This window comes from Gossypium hirsutum, chromosome A03 (genome assembly GCF_007990345.1).
Source record: "Gossypium hirsutum isolate 1008001.06 chromosome A03, Gossypium_hirsutum_v2.1, whole genome shotgun sequence".
NCBI classification, from domain to species: domain Eukaryota; kingdom Viridiplantae; phylum Streptophyta; class Magnoliopsida; order Malvales; family Malvaceae; genus Gossypium; species Gossypium hirsutum.
The window spans coordinates 77,905,310-77,924,640 of NC_053426.1; the positions used below are offsets into that span (position 1 = coordinate 77,905,310).

Genomic DNA, 19,331 nt, shown 5'->3' on the forward strand with positions numbered 1-19,331 from the left:
AATAAGAACAAAATTGAAAACAACCTTTGCTTGGGGAAAAGCAAGAGAGATAGCCAAAGAAAACAATAAAGTATGAAAGGAGGAAGAAAGAAAGAAGAAAATTTAGAATTTCTTTACTGGAGAACAAACTGAAACACACGGATGGGGAAATTGGGGAGAAACAATGGGAAATGTGACTAGTGAAGCAGATTTTTAGGAATATTATTCAATTGTTCTAATTTTCAAAACAAAAAGAAATAGGATAAAAATAAAATAAAATAAAGAAGATATGCTCGTTATCCCAACTAACGCCATTCATATCTAACAGATTTCCTAGACTTCAATTTGAATCCAAATTCCTCTAACTGTGAGACACACAAGAACATTAGCAACAATAATTCTAATTTCTCGCAACAGTCTCATTCTAACTCAAGTGAAGCAAAAATAGTCTTTTAAGTCTAACGAACAAAGATAGAGATAGAGATAGGAACAAAAATAATAAAATTTTCTAAGAATGAGATTTGAATCTCATGACATTAAACACACATCCAAAACACTCAACCACTAAAGCAAATACTTAATCTTGACAAAATTTAACAAATCGAAAAATTCAAATTTTGGGGCGTTACACGCTTGCGCCAATCCGATCCTATAACAGATCTGAGACTGAAAAAATCATAGCCCAAAAAAATTCAAGCCTAATAAAATCTAAGCCCAAGCCCATAACAAATCTGAGCCTGAGATAGATCTAGCCTAAGCTCGAGATAAATCCGGCTCAAAGCTCAAAAATGTTCAAATTTATAACTGAACATAATAGACATTAATAATTAATATAATTTTATAATATTACTTAAAATAAAAAAATATAAATAAATGATAATTTAATCATAAGCATTGTATATTTATATTAAAATTTTATTAATAGGAAAAGTAAATAATAATTTTTGTATGTTAAATTATAAAGTGAAACAAGTTTTTAAAGAAATTAACTTAATAAAAAATATTTTTAATACTATAATTATATATGTATAATAAATATGTAAAATAATAATTATTAAAATCTATAAAGTAAACTTTAATGATACTATAATAATATATAATTTAACTATTACTAAAATCGAAATTGATTACTTAACTTTACCTTAAACTGATATACTAAATTAGTATATTACTAATACATAATATAATATATAACTATTATTGAAAATATAAAACATATATAACTATTATTATAATATAGATTGTAATAAAAGATATAGTATCACATGATATTATAATGTTTAATTATTGATGCTATAAACTATTAATATATTATGTGACATGATATAACATTACATAATATAGTAGGAGGGTTAGCTTTCAAATGTACAAAAAGTATAGAGATAAAGCATATTTCAACTAGTATAATAATAAATAATAAGATATAATAAGTAATATATAATGTACTACTATTATATATAAATATTGTTATAATATAGATTGTGGATTGGGCTTCTAACTTTAAAAAATTGTATTTGAATATCGAGTTTAATTCTTTTTTATTTTGGACTTTGAGATTTGAGCTATAATTAGTTTATTTTGAGTTTGGGGAATAATGAGTATATTATTTAGTTTAAGTTTACTATAATATATTTGGGCTTTGGAATGAATATTTTAGAATACAAGTATTACGTTTATAAATTTAAAAAGAAACAAACTTGTATTGCATTGTCCACAATGGAAACGGTAGTGCAAGAAGTACTTTGGCTTAAACAATTCTTGATTCATTTAGGATTTGGTAAAAATGCATCACGGCTGTTAGTAAATTGCGACAGTCAAGTTGCAATCGCACTCACTAAATATCCCAAATACCATTCAAGATCTAAGCAGATAGATATAAAGTACAATTTGTATGGGACTTGGTTGCATAAAGAGAAGTCAACATGCAGTACATATTGACGCAAGATATTGTTGCATGCCCTTTTGCGAAACCAATTTGGAGAGATGTTTTTATTAAGCATGCTAGATCCTTGCAATTGTGTAGAATTTGATATACTAGCTGCATTGAGACTTATGAACAGTTTATTAACTATTGATGTATGTTACAGATTCATATGAATGAAATATATGATTAATGCCTACTAAAGTTTAGTTCTTTTGTTCCTTAAATGAATACATGACTACCTATATATGTTAAGTAGATATATTATATATATGATTAAATGTATGTTGGACAGATGATTAGCCTTCTCACATAGGCAATCGCTGCTATGAATTAGTGTCATGTAGAGATTAAATTAGTTTTAAGCTTTTCAAAATTAGGAGTTTTGATGAGCTTAAGCTTAAAATAGAATTTCCTTGAAAATAGATCAAGTTGAGGTTACATAGTGATGAAATTATGATTGAAAGTGAATAATAAATCTCACAATTCACTTTTTTCTCTATCTTTATTGCCAGATGAGAGTCAGATTAATATATTCATTAAAGGTAGAGTTATGGACTCAAGTTAGATATTAAGTGTATCCGAACTATCACTTGTACGATATTGAAATTTCAATAATAGACATATGCTCTAAGAAGAGGGAAAGTAATACCGTAGCACGTGTTTTTCTAAGTTGTGTGTGACCCATGAGATCAACTAGATATCTCAATAAGGTAACCTTATGACCTTTGATTTTTTCTTAAAGTTTCAGTTTAATGTTAGCTATTTTAATATGTTATCAATGATCAAGTATGATTTGATCTAACGAAATATATCTAGAAAGCAGTTTAATTAGAATAAAGAGAATCTAGAAAAAGGGAAGATCATTATAATGTCTCATTCAATTGTATTCACAACCCGATCAATTATTTTCTAATAGTGAATATAATTGTGAATAAAAAACGATAATTATAATTTTAATAATAAAAGAGATGATAAGAAACTGAAAATGTTACTAAATGTATCTAGGATCCTATATACAAACTCTACTTATATTCACGAGATGTCATATACACTTAACAATTGTTTAGCAACCAGCTCCTAAGAATAATGAATGTTGGTCGCATGGCATACTTCCTAATATGAAACTTAAAGAGAAATGAAAAGAGATAATGACCTTTTAATGTTAAGTGCGAGAGTAATAATGATCATTATGCACGAGTGAGAGATGTTGGTGTAGATGTCTATAATGGACATTCACACACTAAATCATGCCCCACATGGTAGATAAAAATAATGACAATTTATATTTTGAAAAAAAATATAGAAAAAAACCCAAAGCAATTTCATGGTATATGGTATAAAAGGGGTCAGTCCCTCAACCATTACCAACATTGTTTTAAAACAAAAGGAAAACAAGTTCCCCATGTTTTGTTGAAACAAAAACAAAAGGATTAGTGTCATTATTATTCTTTTATTTAATTCTTAAGCATTTTTTGTTCTAAGTTAGTGTTATCATACGTGAACAATTTTCGTTTGTGGTCTTGATCAATTTATTAAATCGTATTTTCTTGATCATCTGGTATGTGTGCTTCCTCTATTATTAACTCTTTACCATATGTTAACACATGGGTTCAAATCTTTTTACATGGAAAATTTTTTATTGATTTTCTTTAAAAATATGAAAAGACAAAATTATTTTTATAAAATAATATAATATTTTTAAATATGAAAGGTTAATTAGTAATTTAATCAATTTAGTTAATGTTACTACTCGTGACACCAAATTTAGTAAAGGACTTAATATTAGTTGTGACACTATTATTTAAGTTTTTGAATAAGTTAATGTCAAAGTCAACCATACACTAACTGAAATAAGAAAAAACTAAAATGCTATTTTTTTACAAAATAACAAATATTAATATTTATGTTTTTTTTATATTTTTATATAAAATATTACCAAGATAGAATTTAAACTTAAAACATCATGATTTTTAACACAATAATTTTATCTAAATTCTCATTTGGTTTTTAAGATTAACTCTTTGTTCATATATAAACCTTTTATTTTTCTTTCATCTCCAAATTTATAAGCTTTACAAATTTTCCACTCTTTTATATGATAATTTCTTATCTTTGCTTAGTTTTGAATATTGAACAAAGAAATTTGTTTTGCTTTCTATGGCTTAAAAAAGATATTAGCTTGTTTAAAAAAAATTAAATTCAATATACCCAAGATACAAAAGTCGAAATAAATCATTCAAGTTAGGAAATGAGAGTTAAAAGGCAAAAATAATTCTAATATATAAGATTATAGCACTTCCAAAAGTTGATATAAAAATCAATTTGAGTTTGCAATGAATTAGGTTAAAAAAAGAATCATAGCAAGAAGATGTTCGTTGAGATTGAAAATTTTAAATTAGACAATTTTATTTTATATTTGGTTCTCGAAACTAATTCCAGATCCATCATTTATTAAACCCTATTCTAAAGGTGCCTTTGATAAAATATAAAATATCGTGAGTAGAATAAGAAAAATGAAACGAAATCTGTTATATGTAGTAATTAGGTACTAATTAATTAAGTTAAAACTATGTATATGTAGAAACTAGTACACTAGTATAAAATTCAGGATGGATTAAAACTCAAAAGATCACACATATCAATAGGATACTAGTTTTTATGGGGCAATACATATCACTAATACTAATGCATATAAAAAAGTATATATAGCTTGTATAAATTACCCAAACTCTGCTTTAGCAAAGATTCCATTTCTCTACAGAACTTCCTGGTACTTTATACCAGTGGAATCAATCAACTCTGTCAAGGTTAAAGCGTTCTCGAACGATTGAAATAAAGCTAGTGGCCTTGAAATCCACATTTTCGTCGCCAACACCCCATCTCTCATTTGCATACATATTCTGGTCGTAAAAACTGGGTGGCCTGATCAACCTCGCATAGGATACCTTCAGCATTGAGGATGGAACATTCATTTGTTCATGGGAATCAGTTGGTTGGTTGGAGTTAGCATAGGAATAGGGAACCACCTTGCTGCATTGCTGATGAGCAGTGGTGGCTCGTGGCTTGGTCACTCGAGAAAATGACTTGGCTAACTTGCCTTTGAAAAAAAAACCCTTCCTCTTAGTGGACTCCATATTGGGTTTTCTAAGAATAAGTGAACTCTTTTAGTTGAAGTTGAGAAGAGATGGTTTGGTTTGGTTTGGTAGTTCATAAAGATGGCTAAGCTCTCACGTATATATATAGAGAGAGAGAGACACAGAAAGCAATGTGCCTAATCTAATGCATATCCTAAGGGCATATCTAACACTGGCCAACAATTGGGAATCTAGAACAATACTAGATTAATGAAACTAACTTTAAAAGAGTTCTATTTCAATGTCTGAAGTGATGAAAAAGTGGGTTATGATTTTAAGGTTTTTTTTTTTGGTTACTTAAACATGGTTTTAATGGATGTCTTTTTTCGTAGGAATTTACTAAAGCCTGATTGGTATTGATTTATTTGATAGCTGTTTAAACTTTTGACCGACGACTTTGTTTATTTTCACTATCAGAATCAGTTTAAACGTACCACAACTTAGTCAAGCTCTGTGGTATACCTAAAAGCAGAATTTTCTTTAAAATATAAGCCAAATTTACACCTCTACCAAATCTTAACTTTAAATTTTTTTTATAGAAATTAATTGCTAACCCCATTTAGGCATTCTACCTAACCCAAAGAATTTGATCCACTATCGCTTTCATCTGCTAAAATATTATCTGTTAAAAATATTGGATTAACTTACTTGATTAAATCCATATTTTTTTATTCTTAATGACTTTATATTTGAGGTATTTCGTGTTAAGCCACGGTTCTTTTAAGGAAGAAAAGAAAAACAAAACCCATGTCTGCCACAAGCGATTGTCTGAATCCGCGGATCCGTGAGGTCTGAATTTTTGTTATTATTAATTTGCTGTCGTCTTATGTCTGTGATGTTTTGTTGCTTGTATGACACTAACTCAGTTCTCATCTGCCTTCACTGGAAAATACTGGAAGAAAGGTGAAGAAGGGAATAGATGAACTTGAATTAAAATAAGGCATTTTATGGACTTTAAAACCATCACATCTTTATCCATTTTTTAACTTCGGTTCATTTAAAAAATTCACTTTAAGATGTTATAGAATAGATGCAATACTTACTTTATACCTTTCTTACCTTCATTCAGATATAGACAAATATATTGAACACTAACACAGTAATCGTGTAGACCCAGAAATTTTATCATATGACTATCTGACCCGAATCCAAAAAACCAATCCGATCTACTCGAATTCAAAACCAATCTAATTCCATCATCATCTAAAGACATCTCTTTCAAATACCCTGATTGCAGCAAAAGACATACTTCATATGCAATCACTTTCAAGTTTGAGATCTGGTGTTTGAAACCTTGAGACAATGTTAAATTAACTTGGGCAGCTTGTAACGAGAACTGTGTCATTTGCCTGCATTAAATAATAATTTGAAGATACATGGAAATGGCTCATAAACAAGTCCATATCAACAGGTTCATACATCCTTGGGAACTTAAACAAGGGCTACATAATTAAAGGAAAAACGTTATGATTTGAACATATAGTTGGAAATGGCATATATTTACTCCCATGAGAAGGTAAGTGTGTGGTGAGTACCACTTGCAGATGATCCGGGATGTCCGGTTCGAAACACTCCATTTCCATGGAGATCAGTATTGGTATTTTGATCAGTGGCCAAAATGGTTCCTACTTGCTCACCCTCCATTCCTAGACCTTTATATTGCAAGTTTGGGATCAAGGATGAGGTTGAGCCAGACTGCACCATAGGGCTCAAACTAATCTCCCGAGTCTCAGCCGGTTGTGATGACAGAAGAGAGAGAGCACGATTAGACTCGACGGTTCGATTTAACCCATTCAACAACATTTTCTGGGTGATGCCACCATTGCCTGGTGAAGGATTAGCATTGACAAGCGGTTGACAAACAGAAACTCCTGGGTGTGACGAATTAGCACTTTGTAAGAAAGAGAACTGCCTTTCACCTTTGTAGTTGAGAGATGAGGCTCCAACGAACGAGCTATTTCGGCTGCTGAAGTTTAAAGATGAACTTCTATCGATTTTGACTTTCACCGCCCCAGTCGAAGAATCGGTCATGGATTTAGTGGAAAATATTTGGGGGCCGCTGAATAGTAAATATCTACTCCCTGCATTAAGAGTCTAATTCTCATCAAAATACATCACAAATAAGCCATTGCATGAGAATATGAAGGCATACCTGGGGGATTTGAAAGTAAGCTTCCAGAATTTACAGTCAAAGCATTAGGTTGAGGCTTTCTCCGCCGTCTGTTGTGTCCATCTAGACGCTTCCGGCAGCTTCGTTTCCCTTCGTCAAACTCCACTAACGAATGAAACCTAATTACATTGCATTCACCAGAAACAAACTCTTTCCATTTATGAAACAAAATAAGCTAAGAATGAAAGCATGGGATAGAATCTTGCAAAGGAGCAAATTAAATTAGAACATTTATCGATTCCATTAACTTTCATGATGCATCACAAAAGAATTTCTCACTTGATAGAATTAATTTCGATCATGAAAAAGGAGAGTTTTAGCGGAGACTAAACAGCTTATCGATTCTAATCTCAAGATAAACAAATCATACTCATAAACCTTAAAACACAAAGGAAATACCCAAATTCGGAGTAATAACGCATTGCTAAGCAAGAATCGATCCATATAGGGAAAAATCAGCAGATGAGGAGGCAATGGAAAAAAGTAAAATGATTGAGGAAAGCAAAATCTATTGAACTCCATGTTCAATCTGCATAAAGCGATTCAATTGTTACCTGCTGCACTGCTGACAAAATCGTTGTTCTTGACCCCTAATTGAGACTTTTGGGGTTTTAGAGTGGACTTCGCATACTTTATGGCGTCGATGGTAGTCCCTGCATTTGCTGAGGTCCGCAGTGCAACCATCAACCAAGCATGAAGGTCCTTGGTTTCCGAAACCAGGCGGCCGAGCCCTTTTAAACGAAGCAGATGATGGTGCTGATTCCATCAATGGCACCCTTCACAGTAATCTTCAGAATAACCAAAACTCTCAAATCCAACAATGGCTGGCGATTCCTAATTCACCTGCTGAGTTACAATGGACTTTAAACACCTCAATATCGCTGCAAACATTACAATGTCTTCTTATTTCTTGTTCTTCAGTCCCATCACCTTAATCAAACTATAACGTAAATTCAAGCCCCTCTTAAAATCGTTCCTTAGAAACAAATAATGGGACTTAAACCAAATCTAGAAAAATGTTAAATTTATACTTCGGGGAGTTGGGTTTTATTAAAATATATTGGGACTACAAAGTTTGTTTCTTTTTTTGGGTCATTTCAAGATGAAGAACAAGAGGAAGGGGATGATTGGTTGGGTTGGGTTGGAAACTCATAAAAATGATCCATCCATCCGCCTACTATAAATGACTCATCATATATGACCAAACTAAAGAGTCGTTGACAATTAATACTTACTACTTAATAAGTTTAAGTGGAAGAAATGAAATTTTGAATTATAACTTGAAAAATTTTGAATGGGAATGATGGTGCAAAGTTGTAAATGTGTCAAAAGAGTCATGAACATACTTGCTATTACAATGGGAGAAGTATAAAAAGAAGTCTAATGTTGACTCTTCCATTGTCCTGTTCAGCCATGTTATTATGATTCATATAAGAGCAAAACATGACTATATTTAAAAATTTCAAGATGTTTAGCAATTTGAATGATCTTAATGAATCTCATTATCTGTGTTTGTTGTTTTATAAATATGTGAATATTAAAAAGAAACTATAAAACATCATACATTTGTCAAGGAAAAGAGTGTGAAAGGAAAGGAAGGCGGTCTTAATGGTAATAGGCCCCCCACCTTTTATGATATTTAAAGTTAAATTTATCTTTTTTTGAATTTTAATAGGTAACATGGCTTTTGGGAATTGAATTTAAAAATAAGACATTGGAAATGTTGTAAACAGTGTGACATCAATGGAGTGGCACTCGCATCCCAACCACAAGTAGCATGGAAGATACTTTTGGAAAACAAAGAAAGGCCTTTGCCACAATATGTGTTTTTCTTTTTCCTTTTTATATTGAAACAAAACACTTAAAACTTTTTAAAATCCCAATTGGGCTTAAATAATAATTCGTTGGAAATGTTGAACTTGTATTGAACCCCAAAAAAAACATGTTAGTAATTGTATTTTTGTTCTTAGGTTGAGTGGGTATTTCCCAAAGTAGAGACTTTTTCACTTTATAAAGTTGGAGCAAAGGTTGGTGAATATACTAAACCCCGTTGATTTACTAAAAAGGGCGGGGGGGGGGGGAAGACCATATGGGTCTTTTTCAACCGTGACATATAGTTATCATTGCAACGACCAGAAGAAACCACTTTAGTTTACTATTAAATACATTTATTTAATTTTTATAAAATTGATATATACGATTTAAAAAATATAATAAAATATTTTTTATATCACGGCTATTTTTATTTATATTTTTTAATATTGTTTAAGGTTCAACCCACGTATATCTCAAACAGTAACAAATGTTAATTTTATTAAAATAAATTTAGTAGATAAGTAATAAAGAGACCTAAACTTTCTCCCTAAAACAACCCTACGATTTTTATTAGCATAAAGTATAGAGTTACATCTAATTTCTTAAAAAGAATGAAGCACTTTGAATTAGTATTTTGCTTACCATATATAAAGAGGTAAGTAAAAGGGTGAAGGGGTACCTGAGAGAAATCTAGCAGAAGCTGGGCACGTTCTGCAATGATAGTTTCAGATAAGCTGTGAAAAAGGAGAAAAAAAAGTTTGAAATGGGGAGAAGTGTGAAGTGAAAAAAAACTACTTTTGAGCACAAGAACAAATAGCCATTTAAGAAAGGGATTGTGAGCTTCTTAATCTATGAAAGCTAAGCTAGGGTTAAGCTAAGCTAGGGTTAATAATTTATTCAACAATGGAGATTAAGAGAGAGAAGTGAAAGTGGCAAAGGAGATGAGCATGTAAGGTTTCCAGCTTATTTTATAGGTGTAGAGAGCTTTGAAAGTTAGAAACAAGTTGCATAATAAAATGAAACTCAATAATAATGGTTGCTGAAAAGAAAAAAGAAACGAGTGGCAAGGAAAGTGACAGGGTGTTCTAATTGCTTTTTTAAGTATCAACCTTTTATCCGGAGAGAGAGGGAAAAAAAAGTACAAAAGGCCTATGTGTTGTGTTTCACTTTCCGGTTCCGATTTTATTTGTTTGTTTGTCCTTTGCTGGATGTCTTGGTTATTTAGTTTTATTTTAATTTGATTTTATCAAATATTTTTTGTTTTTTAATTATAATTTTTCTTAAAAATATTTTTTTCCTAAATTCAATTTTAGGATGATTTGTTTTTTTGTTATCTATTTTGAGGTCGGTAAGTTCAAAAATTAAAAAAGTGAAAAATTAAAATAATTTTTCTTTATAAAATTAGACGGTTAAAAGATTAATTATGAATTTTTAAAAAGATTCTTTTACGAATTAATTTGTTTTGAATATACTTCACTATTCAATTGTATTTCAGAATTTGTTTTATTTCACATGAAAAAGCACATGATTCTATTTTAAATTTTGAACCAAAACCTGAAATTCGGTAAAATAGAAAAAAAAGATTATATAATAAAGAAAATATTAATTTGGGTATATAATAATAAGGAAGATTATATCATATTGGAACCCAATTTTGCACCTGGGAACCTTTTATCATGCCATTAACATGACTATTGGGTTCAATTTAATTTTGGAATAAATAAAACAAAATTGAAGTCTAATATTTTGATTTTCTGTGTATTAACCCATACTTTTGTTGACTTGTAATTTTGGATATGATGTTTTTCTTCATCAGTAGCAGCAACAAATGGAATAATGATTGAGTAAGAGAGGGGGCATTAGGCTGTCGGCTTTAACCCTAAAAAAGTCATTATATATAAGTTTTAAATAATTTGTTTACTAATTAAAACTGTTAATGTATAAAATAATACATGTTAAATTTTTAAATATTTTTTTATAAAAATAATTATTTAATACACAAATGATGAAAACTTTCAACTCCACCAAGGGAGATAAGATTTTGTATTATTTATTTATTTTTAATTATTTAAATACAACTTAAATTCACATAAAAAAATCTCAAATTCACTTATGAAATTTTAAATATTTACAATCTATGTACCAAATAATTATTTAGAAAAAGACAAGCAATTTAACCAAAAACAAAATTTTATATTAATGTATTTAATTAGTATTTTCATTTTCATCTTATAATCACTATTATGTTTGTACTTTGTATCCAAGTAACATATTCTAATATTAATTTTAATTGCACTTATCTAGTTATTCACTTTTTGTACGTAAGTAGAGTAAATTTTTTTATCATTTAGTAAAATAGATATCATTAAAAATTAAATTTCAGAAATATACTTTGTTATGATTAACCTAATACTTATGGGTGTCAGAGTTTAATAAAATGTATTGTATCATTAAGTTTTTTTGAATCTCATTGAATTAGAATAACTATTGTAAAATTATTGAAGCACCTTGACACCGGTGAGTATCAACTCCGTGTAAAATGATTAACTTTAAATTGTAACAATATAACTTATTTTCTTAACATGTGGATAATACTTAAAACGAACTTGACACTCATGAGTGTCTAGTTCTTTGTAAAAATTAAAAAAAATATTGTACATCTTTATTTGTGGTCGATTATTTGAAAAAGAAATTACAATTTAAATTGATCTGCCATCCATGAGCATTAAGGTTCTCTTAAAACCCTAATAGAACCTTAATTCCAAAACCTATAAATAGCTCATCCAACTTCCAATCTGTAACACCCCTATCCCATAACCGTTGCCGGAATAGGTAAGGGGCATTACCAGACAGACAGAACATTTTAGACCAATTCAGAATCACAATTATCACATAACATTAATACATAGGCAATGATCAACAATTCATCCCTTATGATGGTCTACGAGACCTAAAACATACTTTTAAGGACAGTCGGAACTAAACCGAACACATTCATAAATTTCAGAACTCAGAAAATTTTTAATTCTGTTGAGGTCACACGTCCGTGTGACCAAGCTGTGTGCCTCACACGGGCACCAGACACGCCCATGTGAACCAACCATGCCAAAACAAGGCATACATACTAACTTTCACCCACAACCAACAGACACGCCTGTATGCTATGGTCGTGTGATACTTAGCTAGCTATTGACTTGAGGCCACGGCCATATGACACGCCCATGTGTCTTAACCGTGTGATCTTAAGATGTTACTGTTTTGCATACACGGCCACAAGGCACGCCCGTGTTCCCTGACCGTGTGGCAAAATACAGGCTTGGTTTAAGCCAACTTGCCACCCCTTTTTGGATCATTCCGACAAGCAATATTAAACAACATTTATACTAAAATTTTCAGCCAATTCCCTGTTCAACACATGCTTCATTATAACTAAATCATCACCATTCAATAACCTATTCAAATCCATACCAAAACACATTAAAATTCTTATTACAACAACATGCCAAAATGCTCATTTCATAGCTCACTTATAGCACCTTCTAACTCATGCTTAAACTTACCATTTCCTCAACTTGGTATATTTTAAAATGACCACCACATACAAGACTATATAACCATTACAAGTATACACAATTTGGCATCACAACCCATTTACCAAAACTAAGCACAAAACATACCATTTGCTAGCCAACTCTCATGGCATAACATATATATACATATCAAAGCTTAAATACATAGACATTCTAGCTTATACATGCCATACTTAAAAATATTTACATTTTAAAAGTACCAAAATGAGTTTGATAGTATGGTGATGATCCTTGACAGTCCTCGAGCTTGTGGTAGCTTCGATATCTAAAAAAAAAAATCAAACACACACACAAAGTAAGCTTTCAAAAGCTTAGTAAGCTTGTACTAAAATTATCAACAGTATATAAACATAAAACATTAATACATAAATATATATAAATTCTCAAATCATCTATCAAATCTATACCAATCCAATCCATAAGTAATAAACTTCACCTAGATAATGTCATCTAGCACAAAGGTATCATACATACCTGGATCTTCCCATACTTATTCACTTTCATTATTACTTCTTGCTTGAGTAATTCAAAACTTTTCGTAAATTATTCATACTTTAACATTCGCACACTTAGTGCTATAAGGGTTAGCCGAAGCTAAAATGATTCCGCACACTTAGTGCCATTTCAGTTAGCCGAAGCTAAGTTGGTATCGGACACTTAGTGCCTTATATATCCTAAGCTATTCCAACTCACACACTTTGTGCCATTTGTAGCCGAAGCTATATTAAACTGCACACTTAGTGCCAAGCATAGTCGAATAACATTATGCTCAAATCCTAATCAAATATCTATACAATTTATGCATTACCAACGTATTAAAACATAGCTCTAACATCATTTATTACGTACGAACTTACCTCGCACTCGGAATTGTCGATTTGAATTGTCTACTCGATAACCTTCGACTTTCCTCGATCTAAGTCGAATTCCTCCTTTCTTGATCATATGTTTTCAAAATTAACATTTTTATTCACCAAATAATTCAGTTCAATCCATAAACACATATTTAGGGCATTTTACAATTTAGCCCTCACATTTTCACATTTTGACACTTTAGTCCCTATTTCACAAATTCACAAAATACACATATTTGCATATACACAAGCTTAGTTGAATTCTCCTAGTAATCATACTAGTCCACACATTTCATTTGTTTCACATTTTAGTCCTTCAAAATAACATTTTTCCAATTTAGCCCAAATTGCTCAAATTCATCGAAAATCCAAAAACAAAACATTCAAACCCAACATCAATCTTTCTTAATTCATCATATAACATCACAAAGCTCATGAATTCATCCATGGCACATTTTCAAATCATCAACAAAATCAGAAATTGAGGCATGGGCTAGTTACAATACTTAACAACGATCATAAAAACGTAGAAATTATCAAAAATCGATCAAAACTCATACCTTAATCAAGCCTTGTGTGTACCAAAACTTAAAGCTCTTTAAACATAGGTTTTCTTTTCTATTTTTGGTGGATGAACATACATAATGGCTTTATTTTTCATGTTTTGTTATATAATATTTACATAATAAACATTTTAGCATTATAACCTTTGTTAAACCATTATAAAATCACATAATGGATGGTTATTAATGTCCATTCAAAATTCCAATGGTCAAATAACCACATAAGGACCTCTCATTTATAAAGCCATATCAAATAGACACTTTAACAAGTAGCAGTTACATTTTATGCGATTAGGTCCTTTTTCAAAATTAAGCACACAAACATTCAAATTTTCATACGAGACTTTCACATATGCTCATTCACATATAATAGGAACGAAAAATAGTATTAAAATATTTTTCTAATTCAGATATGTTGTCCCAAAACCACTATTCCGACTAGGGTCAAAACCGGACTGTTACAATTCTCCCCCTTAGGGATTTTCGTCCCCGAAAATCTTACCGTTAAACAGATTTGGATATTGTTGTTTCATAGCATCTTCAGGCTCCCACGTGGCCTCTTCAATACCGGTCGATGCCACATCACCTTAACTAATGAAATTTTCTTATTACGTAACTCTTTAACCTCTCGAGCTAAGATTCGAATCGACTTTTCTTCGTAGGTCATATCAGACTGAATTTCAATCTCAGACGGAGGAATTACATGCGGAGGATCGGATCTGTATCGTCGAAGCATCGATACGTTGAACACATTGCGAATCTTTTCTAGCTCTGGTGGTAACAACAATCTATATGCTACCGGACCAATACGCTCGATAATCTCATACGGCCCGATGAACCTCGGACTCAACTTGCCTTTTCTACTAAACTGAAGTACTTTCTTCCACGGAGACACTTTCAGAAACACTTTGTCGCCGATCTCAAACTCAATGTCTTTTCTTTTCAAATCTACATATGATTTCTGACGATCAGAAGCTGCTTTTAAACTATCTCGGATCACTTTCACTTTCTGTTCGGTTTCTTTTATCAAATCATCCCCGTGAATCTCATTTTCACTGAGCTCAGACCAGTATAACGAAGTTCTACACTTTCTAACGTATAAGGCTTCGTACGGTGCCATTTTAATACTCAACTGAAAACTGTTATTATAAGCAAATTCAATCAAAGGTAGATATTGTTCCCACTCAAGAATGCAACATCTCAACATATCCTCGAGTATCTGAATAATCCGTTCAGATTGACCATCTATTTGAGGATGAAAAGCAGTGCTAAAATGCAATTTAGTACCCAGAGCATCTTGCAATTTCTTTCAGAATCACAATGTAAATCTCGGGTCACTATCTGACACTATCGACAATGGCACACCATGCAATCTCATGATATCAGAAATATATAACTCAGCTAATTTATCAAGTGAGTAATCAAATCAAATCGAAATAAAATGAACTGATTTCGTCAATCGATAAACTACAATCCAAATTGCGTCTTTCTTTCTTGGAGATAGAGGTAAACCCGAAACAAAATCCATGGTTACTCGATCCCATTTTCACTCCGGAACCATAATCGGTTGTAACAATCTAGATGACACTTGATGCTCAGCTTTGACTTGTTGATAGATCAAACATTTAGAAATAAAATAAGAGATATCTCTTTTCATTTCGGACCACCAATAATGCTGCTTCAGATCATTATACATTTTCGTACTACCTGGATGTACAGATAAACAACTACTGTGAGCTTCACTCAGAATCATCTGAATCAACTCTGGATTTCTTGGAATACAAATTCCATCTCTAAATCTCAAGCAATCATCTTTATCCACTCTGAAATATGAATCAGACTTTACATCACACTGAGCTTGTTTAGTTAAAATCTCATTATCAACCTTCTGAGCTTCGATAATCTGTTGGAAAAACAAATGTCTCGCTTTTAATTTAGCTAAAACTGAACCATCATCAGATAGTACCAAATGAGCATTCATCACACGCAAAGCACACAACAATTTTTGACTCAGGGCATCATCAACAACATTTGCTTTACTCGGATGATAATTTATCACAAGTTCGTAGTCCTTTAGTAAATCAAGCCATCTTCTTTGTCGTAGATTCAAATCTTTCTGAGCCATCAAATACTTCAAACTCTTATGATTTGAATATATGTGACATTTTTCACCGAACAAGTAATGACGCCAAATCTTTAAGGCAAACACAATCGTAGCTAACTCAAGATCGTGTATCGGATAGTTCTTCTCATGTGGCTTCAACTGTCTCGAAACATAAGCAACAACTTTTCATTCTTGCATTAGAACAAATCCCAGACCAATCAACGAAGCATCACTATAAATCACAAATTCTTTACCTGATTCAGGTTGTACTAATACCGGAGCTTCAGTTAACAAATCTTCAACTGATCAAAACTGTTCTGACATTTTTGAGACCATTCAAACTTTACATCTTTCTGTAACAGTTTTGTCAACGGGGTCACAATCATCGAAAAACCTTTCACGAATCTTCTATAGTAACTAGCAAGTCCTAAAAAACTATGGACTTCAGGTACATTCCTCGGAGGTTTCCAATCTAAAATAGCTAAAATTTTGCTTGGATCAACCTGAATACCAGATGCTGATACTATATGACCCAGAAACCAACTTCTCGCAACCAAAACTCAGATTTACTGAACTTCGTATACAATTATTTATCTCGCAAAGTCTGTAGCACTATTCTCAAATGCTCGGCATGTTCAGATTCATCATGTGAATAAATTAATATATCATCAATAAATACCACAACAAATTGATCTAAATACAGTCTGAAAATTCTATTCGTCAAATCCATAAAGATAGCCGGTGCATTAGTCAATCCGAAAGGCATAACTAAAAATTCATAATGGCCCAACCTTGTTCTGTAAGCAGTCTTTGAAATATCTGAATCTTTAACTCGCAGCTAATAATAGCCCGATCTCAAATCTATTTTTGAAAACACAATAGCTCTTTTCAACTGATCAAACAAATCATCAATTTGGGGCAGGGGATACTTATTCTTGATAGTCACTTTGTTCAACTGACGATAATTTATACACATTCTCATCGTACCGTCTTTCTTTTTCACAAATAGAACTGGAGCACCCCTAGGTGAGAAACTCAGTCTAGCTAATCCTCGATTGGTCAATTCTTGCAACTGAGACTTTAATTCTTTTAGTTCAGTCGGAGCCATTCGGTATGGAGCTATCGAAATCGGAGCAGTACCAGGTACCAATTCAATGCCAAATTCTACTTCTCTAACTGGAGGTAATCTCGGAAGTTCTTTAGGAAACACATTAGGGAACTCGTAGACAACAGGTATAGGTTCAACTTTCTTTTCTGATACTCTTGAATCAATCACATATGCAAAATAAGCTTCACAACCCTTTCTCAAGTTATTCAAAGCTTTCATCGAAGATATTACAGCCAACAATCCATTCAAATCACTAGATTCAATTCTGACTATTTCATCATTCCTGCATCTCAAAACAATAGTTTTTCGTTTACAATTCACCACAACATCATGCAAAGTTAACCAATTCATACCCAAAATTATATCAAACTCCTCAAAAGGTAATAGCATCAGATCATCTGAAAAAACAATTGTCTCAAAACATTAACGGACAATTCTTGCAGACTTTACCAACTGGAACACATCTGCCTAGGGGGTTCGAAACTTTAATTACAAATTCAGTAGACTCTACAGGCAAAGTCTTACTGTTCACTAAGTTCATGCATATATACGAATGTGTCGATCCAGGATATATCAAAGTAATCACAAAAGTATTATAAAGAGTAAATGTACCCGTAATCACATCTGGCGATGAAGCTTTCTCACGAGCTCAGATAGCATACGCTCTAGCAAGTGCACGAGCCTCAAATTTAACAGTTGTGTCTTTCGTTCCTCTTTGACTACCACTTACATTTCCCGAATTTTTAGGAGGTCTACCCCAAGAAACATTACCACTCTACCTCAAATTCTGAACATTATCTTTTTCAACTAAATTTGTGCAATCTTTTATAAAATGATTTCTTGAACTACAACTATAACAAGTTCGGTTATTACTTTTTCCCCAGCATTCACCAAAGTGTCGTCTTCCACATTGATCACATTTAGGCCTTTCCTTTTTTGCATTATCAACACTAGCAACAGACATGGCTAAAGATTTGAAATTTGATTGCGATCTAGCACGATCTCTATTTGAATGTCCCACACTAGCCTTTGAATGACTGGTATCATCTTTAAACTTCTTGGATCCAAATTTAAATGATTTGCCCGATGATCTCTTTCGTACTTCTCTAGCTTCAAAATCAGCCTTTCTTTTCTCTTTCCCAATATCTTCTGCTTTACATGTTCGTTCAACAAGCACCATGAATTTTTTGATTTCTAAGATCCCAACTAGCAAACGAATATCTTCGTTCAAACCGTCTTCAAACCTCTTGCACATTATCACTTCCGAAGATACACATTCGTGGGCATACTTATTCAACCTTACAAATTCTCGCTCGTATTCTGTGACAGACATACGATTTTGTTTAAGCTCGAGAAACTCTTTGCGTTTTTGATCAATAAATCTTTGACTGATATACTTCTTCCGAAATTCAGATTGAAAGAAATCTACGTAACTCGTTCACTCAGAACCATAGATGTCAAAGTTTTCCACCAATGATACGCCATGTCTCTCAGCAGTGAAATGACACATTTTATACATTCTTTTGGCCTCAAAGACAACTCATCAAACACTCTTATTGTATTTTCTAACCAGGACTCAACTTTTTCTGCATCATCACTTATTGTAGCTCGGAATTCTTTAGCTCTATATTTTCTAATCTTATCAACTGATGGTCTACTCAACTGTACCGGATTCACTCGTGGCATATCAAGAGTTTGAGAAGGATTAACCAGGGGTGGAGGTTATTGAACAGCCGGATTGGTTTTAATGTATTGGGTGAACCAATCATTCATCATCTGATAGAAGGCTTGTTTAGCCTCACCATCACGACTACTCGTAGCTGGTCGAGATTCAGCTTGTACCATCCCTTGCGTTGGAGCAGGTGCATTGCTTTCAACATCGTCAACTACAGCTCTATCGGGATCCATTTGCAATATAAAAACACACTTCAATGTTAGGATTCATCACACTATCGCAATTCATAAATATAGCATGTATAGCTAGACTCATATATGCTATGGTAGTCCTAGAACCGACTAAACAATAACTCTGATACCAATAAAATGTAACACCCATATCCCGTAACCATCGCCGGAATAGGTAAGGGGCA

At 32.2% G+C, this 19,331-nt stretch overlaps 1 protein-coding gene across 5 annotated transcripts; it reads right to left on the bottom strand.

Moving 5' to 3' along the window:
- Positions 1-6,364: 6,364 nt before the first annotated feature.
- Positions 6,365-10,082, bottom strand: LOC107886376 (squamosa promoter-binding-like protein 16). 5 transcript variants are annotated; one of them, XM_016810306.2, is made up of 4 exons: positions 9,702-10,082; positions 7,762-8,050; positions 7,190-7,326; positions 6,365-7,118 (listed from the first exon to the last, which is right to left on the bottom strand). In XM_016810306.2, the coding sequence occupies exons 2-4, from the start codon at positions 7,971-7,973 to the stop codon at positions 6,538-6,540; spliced, it is 930 nt and encodes a 309-aa protein (XP_016665795.2). In that variant the 5' UTR covers positions 7,974-8,050; positions 9,702-10,082; the 3' UTR covers positions 6,365-6,537. The 5 variants fall into 5 exon arrangements, with proteins under 5 accessions (XP_016665795.2, XP_016665796.2, XP_016665792.2 ...); XM_016810307.2 differs by having other exon boundaries at positions 7,762-8,053; positions 9,702-10,018; XM_016810303.2 differs by having other exon boundaries at positions 7,762-8,147; positions 9,702-10,018.
- Between the last annotated feature and the right edge of the window lie 9,249 nt (positions 10,083-19,331).

Excerpts from the sequence above, each read along its gene's own strand:
- LOC107886376 (XM_016810306.2), bottom strand. The coding sequence starts at position 7,973 with ATGGAATCAGCACCATCATCTGCTTCGTTTAAAAGGGCTCGGCCGCCT. Across the intron at positions 7,327-7,761 it reads TTTTGTCAGCAGTGCAGCAG|GTTTCATTCGTTAGTGGAGT; the intron begins GTAACAATTGAA and ends CAATGTAATTAG. Across the intron at positions 7,119-7,189 it reads CTTACTTTCAAATCCCCCAG|GGAGTAGATATTTACTATTC; the intron begins GTATGCCTTCAT and ends CTCTTAATGCAG.